The following is an 8,826-nucleotide window of genomic DNA, read 5'->3' as shown; positions in this document are numbered from 1 at the left end:
GAGCTCCATGCCTGACACGACGTCGTTCAGGGCGAAGCTGAGGTCGCATAGCGCGCCGAGGCAGAGGCCGGAGGCCACGTCAGCGAGCGGAGAAAGCGGTGGAAGAGACCGGCGGAGGAGCGTCGGAGGTGGCGGCGGAGCTCGGGTGCACCGGCCGTCGTGTTCAGGTGTTCGAGAGGATGTCGTCGGAAAAATCGACCGACTTAGGGTTCAATGGTAATATTTTTTTTCTTCGATTAGTTGTTTTTTTTTATTATTATGCATGGGAAATACATAAATGTTGCTCGATGTTATTATTATTAGTTGTAGTACGTTATCATGGCTCAACCAATGAATGTACTAGGACGGTCTCAATCATAGCTTGGGCTTCGTATAAAATTAATTGTTATGAGTTCAAAATTTTTCCATATATTCTATCATCTAACTTTGTATACTTTTATTTTTTAGTACACAAATAGAATAAGAATCGAAATTAAATTGAATTCAAATTAATTAGACTTTTTTAAGTGAAATTAATTGAATTAAAACTAATTTTTTGTCATCTTATTATAACAATCAAAATAACTGTATGATATATAACAATAGTATACATTTGGAGCGACTAAAAAAGTAGCATTTTTAATTTCATTTTGGAAAACGGCGCCGCTTTGAGGGTGGGAAGGAGTTTGTAATCCTCTACTCCGCGTGCCCATGCCCTAATTATTCGACCAATATGTAACTGACACGTGGAGATTAATGCTTCCAACATGTGGAAAAGGTAAAGGAGCTTCGTTCGATCTTTAGCGTCGAACACAACACGATTAAGCCCAAAAAAAAAAAAAACTCGATCGATTATATCTCCGTTCCCAAATCTCTCATCGTAAATCCCTAATTGTTTATATCAGGTATCTGGATTTTCTCTGTCTGTCGTCTAATTCTTCTGGAATTTGATTTGTTCTTCCTCTTTATTTCACGGCGACTTCGGTCTAATCGATCTATATATGCGTGATTTGGGTTCATCTTTCGTAGTTTCTCGCGGAATTCCGGCGATCGTTGATCGTTTTTACTGTTTCCGAGGAGATCGGATTGGATTTCTATATCACGGATAATTAACCATGTTCATGAATCGGCTCTTCGGGAAACCCAAACAGGAGTCTAATGCTCTCCAAACATTAGACAAGCTAAACGAGGTATCTCCCGGTTCGCTCTTTTTGGTCCTTTTTGTTCGATTTGAAAGCTGATTTATCAGTGTCGGTTGACTCTCTGTCGTCGGTTCGCTGAAATCTTCGTTGTTAGTACTTCTAGATCTGTTGCTTGGATTATTCAGGGTTGATGATGTCAGTGATTTCAGGGAGGATTATCTTTGCATGGGGATAATCATGATCTTTTCAAATTCTTGTGTTGATCTGTTTTTGTCTTAAGACATTCAATTTGGTCTCAGGGGTCCATCTTGAATGGGAACTTGCTCGGGCTGTAGGTTGGGTTAGGTCTCTCTAGATTACAGTAGATATGCTGCTTGTGGTTTCCATGGCAGGAATTTCTTTGTGTGTTTCAGAAGAGTGGCGTAGTAGTTTGTTTTTTGCTCTGCAGCATCGTGTCATTGGTGCCCTTTTTATACTACTGGTTTTTGCAGACACTTGAGATGTTGGAGAAAAAGGAGAAAGTGCTCCTGAAGAAGGCTGCTGGCGAGGTCGAAAAAGCAAAGGAATTCACCCGGGCAAAGAACAAACGAGGTACGACTTGATCTATGTTTAATTTTATAACCGGATCCACATGCATATATATGCAAGTATTTGGGATTTTGGGTTTGTATGGATGGATGTATGTGTTGCATTTCGAGTATTAGAATGCTTAGTTATATTGTTCTGATGCAGCGGCTATACAGTGTCTGAAAAGAAAGAGGTTATATGAACAACAAGTTGAACAGCTGGGAAATTTCCAACTCCGTATTCATGATCAAGTCAGCTCCCTTATCTTTGCATTTAAGAACGTTTTTAAAGGTTGCTAATTTCAGCAGTGGTACCTTATCACTGTCTTATACCTGTTTTCAAACAGATGATTATGTTAGAAGGTGCCAAAGCAACTACTGAAACTGTGGATGCATTGAGAAGTGGAGCTGCTGCAATGAAGGCTATGCAGAAAGCAACGTATGTACTGATAATCTGTGCACTTATATTTCTTTATGGTCTCTTTACTATCAATTTCATTGATTCTCTTATAGATTCTCCTCCAACATGAGCTTGTCGTGTCCTTACATACATTCTCATTGAATTCTTCCAACTTGGCTTTCCCCTCACTCTTGCTTGAGTTCATCATGTTTCACCTGTCTGAAAAAAAAGCATAACGGAAAAGAATCACCTTTGTTAGTGTGAAATTATGATTAAGCTGCTGCTAATGGTATTCTGGTAACACGTTTTGTTTGCAGAAACATTGATGATGTGGACAAGACCATGGATGAGATCAATGAGCAGACAGAGAATATGAAACAGATCCAGGAAGCATTGTCCACTCCAATTGGAGCTGCAGCTGATTTCGACGAGGTACCTTCCATATTCTTTGTGCACTCGGGCATATTTCCATTTCGGTTATAGAATAACAGTTTTGAGAAAAATATGTGTTTTTTTTTTTCAATTTGGCAGGATGAACTAGAAGCGGAACTAGAAGAACTAGAAGGGGCCGAGCTGGAAGAGCAACTTCTTCAGCCCGCAACAACAGCACCGGCAGCCACTGTATCCGTGCCTGCAGGAAGGCAAACCGCTCGTCCTGCTGCCCAGAAGCAGCGGACAGAAGAGGAAGATGAACTTGCTGCCTTACAGGCCGAGATGGCTCTCTAAGGTATGAGTCGTTAGAAACTTTTCGGGCAAGAGTGAGCAATTTGGTTAATAACCGAACAATTGAGCTTATCCTATATAAGAACCGAATAGTTATGATTTTCCTGAAACCGAGCAGACTAAAAAACAAACTTTTTTTCCTTTCAAAAAGTAAGTATTTTTACTATTAAAAATCGAACCCAAATCACAGAGTTGAATTCAATATAAGAAGTTAATGTTTATAGTTTTTGCAAGCGAACTGAAGTCCATTCCAATGGTTGGATAGTGTTTTTGGTGAAAGGCCTCGTTTACTATGGCAGGTCAGTCCACTGGAAATTCACTGCAGAGAGATCCCAACAAAAGGGGCTGTTGCATTGATTAAAGGGAAAAAGACGATGCATTATGTATATATAAGGATCCGATTCGGATTGAATCGGATCCACACCTTATATCAAATTCTTCTGTCATCTTTGCATTCGAGTGTTTTATAACATTATTTTTTTCTTTCTACAATGTATCTTTATGAAGATTTTTGTGGTAATCATCTGGTTTACTCCCACTGAATGGGATTGTGGTGTTTTTAATACAAAGTTTGATCTTATACCTAATAATAAATATCATTGGTTCAAAATGAAAATAAATGGAACAATCGAATTTTTAAAACCTAAATCTATCACCAGGGTTGGATTTCTTCCTGGAGTGGATTGATCTTATGAAGAGATAAGGCATTGATTTCTGTCTTTGGTCCACAACCATTGCCCGTACATTTAGGTTTCTTCCTTTTGACATTTTTACTCTTCTCTCCTCGTGTCCTCTAAAATAAATTGTCGAAAATATGATCACATATCTAATATGGACCTACATGTTCCCTTTTGGGTTTTGTCATTATTGGTATGGGAAATTTTGGTCTAAATCAACACTTTGGATAACGCATATCAAAGCCTCCTTTTCAAAGGTCAATGCGACTTTTTCTAATCCAAAGTTTGCAAATATCTTAAGAGTTTGATGTGTGCATGGCTCGTTATCCATAATACCAACCCAATTCCCCCAAAAAAAAAAATGCAATCGAAAATAATAATAATATTCTAAGTTCACCCACAATTTTGAAATCGAGAAATACGTTCTTCCCATGGTATTCTATAATGTTTAATATTATACACGGTAGTGGATCGTCAAGTCATGCAAGAATAAATGTTACCGAGTATTAAATGTTTTAGTCACTACATCCAAATGCTGTAATAATTTTCTAACTTGTAGTTTAAGTAAACTGTTTTTTTCTTCCCCCATGACCCGTTCAACTCGATGACCCAAACTCATTCATTACTCTTCTGATAAGATCCTATGACTTTATATCACATCATTTTCAATTGCTAAATTACCAAAAAAAAAAAAAATGGAACGTCAAAGTTCATGAACTTGAAACATTCAAGAAACCATTTAACAGTTGATCCCAAATTTAATAATAATTTACATTCTCATTGATGAAAAAGATAAAGAGGGTACATTCAAGATTGGTGGTGTTACAAAAAATCACAAAACACACACACGCACACACACAAAAACCTCAATATATTAATAACACATAATAACCCTCTAAAGCCTCTCTTCTATACAATGAAATTAAATCTGCAATCTTCTCCTTCAAAAGTCTTATTTTTTTTTTTAATGAAATCTCCCCCCAAAATTCCATATTTAATATATATATCGGAGAATGTGAAATTAGTAAAAAAATAATATGAACACATAATATTAATATCCGGCCTCGTTTGTTTCACGGGAAAATCCACCTTCAAAGATCTCCTCCGAGGAAATCCCAAAAAGAACATTAATAGTTTAATAATCAGAGACAATTCACCTTCGTCTACTTCACAAGCTCCGAGATCCACCCGACATCAGGGGTTTCACCCGGATTCTGATCCGGATCCGGGTCGGCCCGATCCATGCAGTTCTCTTTACTCAGCCTCTCGAACATCTTCGCTCGCAGTTCACGACCCGATTCGACCCTCTCCATCGCCGGTTCGTCATCCGATTCCTTGTCCCATACATCCAAATACCCGATCCCGGGTCGGGTCGGGGTCGTGGGTAGACTCCGAAACCCGGGTCCCAGGACCGATCCACGTGGAGACCCGAACCCGGACCGGTAGCGTCGGAACTGAGTGTTCCAAGACGACGGAAGAGACTTTACCTTGTTAAGCTGCAAGTTCCTCAGCGATGCAACGACGTCGTTCACCGGACTCGACCCGAAAGAACGGCTCAGCGACTGAGTCGACTCCGAGTCAGTACGCGGACTCACCGGCGGTGAACCCGATATCGGAGAGAGCGAGAACTGAAAGGCCCTGGCGCTGGAGTGGCGAATCGGAGACGATAACTCAAAGGAATCGACCCTATCTGGGCTCTGCTGCGGAAGAATCCGAAGCTGGTCCGGTGAGTGAGCGAAGAAGCAGACTCGCCGGCGACAGTTCCCGCCGTCCTTGCACGGCTGAGTCCGGTAACGAGCCGGGTGAAGCCAGCACTCGAAAACTCCGTGAGCGAACTCGCACGCGTCACCTTTCCTGCAACCCCCCTTTCGGAAATCGGGGCAAGACGTGCCGGAGTAATGGTACTGTCTCGGATCTCTCCGGCGAGCTTTTTCGCCAGGATGAACATACGGGCACTCCGTCCAGTCATGACTTCGACCACGCCCACAACGACGCACCTTGAACTCATACATGCGGAAATGATCAGAGGAGTAAGCGTGGACGGGAGATTCCGGACCCGAAATATCCGGGTCGGAGTCAGGATCCGGTTCGCTCGACGGCAGATAACGCTGTAGAGCCGCCAAGGCTCCAAGCATGTTCCCGTCAGGGCTTCCGAACGCCGGATAATACATCTCCGCCGCAGTATGGTCGTCGGAAACCGGGCACGGAGGAATATGAACACTTGGATGAGATCGTTGAATTTCTCCGATCATCATTTCGGATACCCTTTTTCCGGCCAAATCACATCCTTCGATTTCTTGAGATGGGTTTGTGCTTGCTAAATCACCGGCAAAGGCTTTGCTTGTTTATATAGCTGCAGAGAGAGTAATGGCGATGTTTAACTGTGGTATGGTTATTCATTAACCATGGTTGGGTTATCTACCTAGGAGCTACTTTTCCACCGCAGTTAAAATGGTGAACTTCTCCGTGACAGGCCTGTCATAGATGAGTATCAAACAGCGGCGCAAGACTGCCTATGCGTAACGCGTTGGCCTTATCTGTTAACGTGGCGTTTTATCACGAGACTTTGAGGAACTACGGTGACAGGCATGTTGATTCTTTTACATCGCCACGTGTTCCGAACTTTAGATACGCTTGCGATCCCACAAAACATTTACTCCCAAACTTGATTACTATTTTATCCTTTTATTTTTAAATTACATAACTAATCCGACCACAGAATCACAATTTTTTATTTATATTTTAAAACAAAGAAATTGAGCTCTCAAAATTATTTGTTTGTTTTCCGTTGTTTATCATTAAAAAATATGATTCATTAATTATAGAAATCAATTTAGGTGATATTAAGAAAATAGAATAAGAAAAAGGGAAGAAATGTCTGTGAAGGACGGACATGTTGGAACAATTTAGTGAACGTTAAATTCGAGAGACATTAAAGGGATTCTGAAGCTTCTTTACTAATTTTAGAAGCAATTCCACATCTACACTGCAACGGCTCGACCTCTCATTTATCCTTTTTATTCAGAGTTAATTATATAAAATAATAGAACCAAGTAGGGGACATTACACCGCTGTTATCCACAAACAAAACGGTCACGATTTTCGACACGATTAAAAAACTGACTGGTTAAACCGCAACTACCTGCATCTACAACCAAACTTGTTTTTCTAATCGCACCTTTCAACTTTCGTTTTGATAGCGGTTTCTGACATTTTGACAAAAAACTAAAATATTTTTATTAAAAAATATATAAAACACTAATATATATATATATATATATATATATTGGCGATATTTTATTTAGTGTTATGGTTTGATATTATTTTCAAGTATTATATTTTAATAAAAAAATATAATAGTATAATTTTTAAATTTAATAATGATTATTTTTAGAAAAAATAGTATATAAATATCTAAACTTTTATGAAAATCCCACACAAATACTTTAATTTTAAAACTTTTATATAAGTACCTAAACTTTTGAAAAAATTCCAAAAAAATATAAATTTTAGATATTTTCAAATAAAAATAGATGATGTTATTAACGGAATTTGGGTTTATTTGAGAGTTTTTCAGTAGTTTAGGTATTTATATAAGATTTTAGAAAAGTTCATGTATTTATGTAGGATTTTTGTAAAAGTTTAGGTATTTATATGCGATTTTTCCTTTTATTTTTAAATAATTTTTATAACAAAATTATTTTTTACTTAGAAATAAATTAACACTACAAGAAAATTCTCGTATAGCTACGGAACTTGCGACGGAAAATTCCGTCGCATACAAAATTACGACGGAATACGACGGTTTAGCGACGGAATGCGGAAAAAAAATTTACGTCTCAAAGAGTCGTAAAATCCGTCGAAAATTTGCGACGGAATGCAACGGAGATGTTGCCGTCGCAATAACAAACATTATTTGCGACGGAAATTTCCGTAGCAAATGCTAATTTTAATTATTTTAAATTTAATTTATTTATTTTTCAGAATTAGCTACGGATTTTATTTCGCGGTTTTTATTTCGTTGTGCGACGGATGGCGACGGAAATTTCCGTCGCAAATTTGCGACGGATGGCGACGGTAATTTCCGTCGCAACACGAAATAAAAGCACCGACTTCGTATTCTTTCTTCAGACTTTGAAGTTTCCAAAAAAAAATCTTAATCTTCTCCAATTTTTTTCCAACGTTGTTTTCCTCCAAAATATCTCCAAGATATATCAAGGTATATGTATATGTATATGAGTGTGAATATGTATATATGAGTATATATGGATTATATATGTGTATGTATATTTTGTGTGTATGTATGTTTATGTGTTGTTAATGTGTGTGTATTGTATGTATGTATGTATGTTTGTGTGTGAATGTGTATATATATGTGTGAATGTATATGTGTGTGTTTATATATGTGTGTAAGTGAATGTGTATATATGTGTGAATGTGTATGTGTGTGTTTATGTATGTGTATGTGTATATATGTGAATGTGAATATGTATGTGTATGTATATGTGATTGTATGTGTATATGAATATATGTGTATATGTGTGTGTTTATGTGTATGTGTATGTGTTTGTGAAATGTATATATGTATGAGTATTTATGTATGTGTATATGTGTATATGTGTGAATGTGTATGTGTGTTTGTGTATATGAAAATATATGTGTATATATGTATATATATTTGTATGTGTATAATGTTTGTGTATGAATATATGTGTATATAGGTGTATGTGTATGTGAAAATGTATATATGTACGTGTATATATAGTATATAGTTTTTTTATATATTTTTTTTAAAATTTTAAAACATTTGCGACGGACTGCGACGGAAAAAATTCCGTCGCAATTTGCGACGGAATTATCCGTCACTTTCCGTCGCAAAACGCAGATTTCTTCCGTCGCAAAAATGCGATGGATTAACGACCGTTATACGTTTGCGACAGCGCTATAACGACGGAAATAAGTCTGTCGCATTCCGTCGCAAATTTTTAATTGTGACGGATTTTCTTTGTATTTGCGACGGATTTTTCCATCGCTATATAACTGTTTTTTTATAGTATAAATTGATAATATTTATATTTTACATGTATTATTTAATTATTATAAATTTAGTTATTAATTTTTATCAAATGATACTAAAAATTTAATTAAAATTATTATAAAATATTATTTTAAAATAATATTTTTTTGATAATTTATATCAAAACGCAACCGCAACGAACCATTCACTAGGATGTAAAATGAGTCCGGCTCGCGGGCTGGTTCGTGAACCAGCCCATATTTTTTCGAGTCGGGCTCAAGTATTTCGAGCCCATAAAAAACGGGCCACAACCAGGGTTGGA

At 37.6% G+C, this 8,826-nt stretch overlaps 3 protein-coding genes across 4 annotated transcripts in view; 2 read left to right on the top strand and 1 right to left on the bottom strand.

Annotated features, from left to right (window-relative positions):
• Positions 1-220, top strand: part of LOC104820211 — a 1,678-nt gene extending 1,458 nt beyond the window's left edge. The window contains exon 7 of the mRNA XM_010550578.1: positions 31-220. Within this exon, the coding sequence (XP_010548880.1) occupies positions 31-220 (190 nt within the window). The remainder of the gene's footprint in view (positions 1-30) is intronic.
• A 556-nt stretch (positions 221-776) lies between these two features.
• On the top strand, positions 777-3,369 carry LOC104820039 (vacuolar protein sorting-associated protein 32 homolog 2). 2 transcript variants are annotated; one of them, XM_010550387.1, is made up of 8 exons: positions 777-884; positions 1,009-1,169; positions 1,613-1,712; positions 1,854-1,939; positions 2,035-2,126; positions 2,405-2,519; positions 2,619-2,814; positions 3,076-3,369. In XM_010550387.1, the coding sequence occupies exons 2-7, from the start codon at positions 1,095-1,097 to the stop codon at positions 2,811-2,813; spliced, it is 663 nt and encodes a 220-aa protein (XP_010548689.1). In that variant the 5' UTR covers positions 777-884; positions 1,009-1,094; the 3' UTR covers position 2,814; positions 3,076-3,369. The 2 variants fall into 2 exon arrangements, with proteins under 2 accessions (XP_010548689.1, XP_010548688.1); XM_010550386.1 differs by having other exon boundaries at positions 778-884; positions 3,110-3,369.
• An 898-nt stretch (positions 3,370-4,267) lies between these two features.
• On the bottom strand, positions 4,268-5,834 carry LOC104820038 (zinc finger CCCH domain-containing protein 20-like). The gene has a single exon (XM_010550385.2). The coding sequence runs from the start codon at positions 5,740-5,742 to the stop codon at positions 4,651-4,653; it is 1,092 nt and encodes a 363-aa protein (XP_010548687.1). The 5' UTR covers positions 5,743-5,834; the 3' UTR covers positions 4,268-4,650.
• Between the last annotated feature and the right edge of the window lie 2,992 nt (positions 5,835-8,826).

This window comes from Tarenaya hassleriana, unplaced genomic scaffold (genome assembly GCF_000463585.1).
Source record: "Tarenaya hassleriana unplaced genomic scaffold, ASM46358v1 Cleome3, whole genome shotgun sequence".
Lineage (NCBI taxonomy): Eukaryota > Viridiplantae > Streptophyta > Magnoliopsida > Brassicales > Cleomaceae > Tarenaya > Tarenaya hassleriana.
This window is presented reverse-complemented; position numbering and strand designations above follow the sequence as displayed.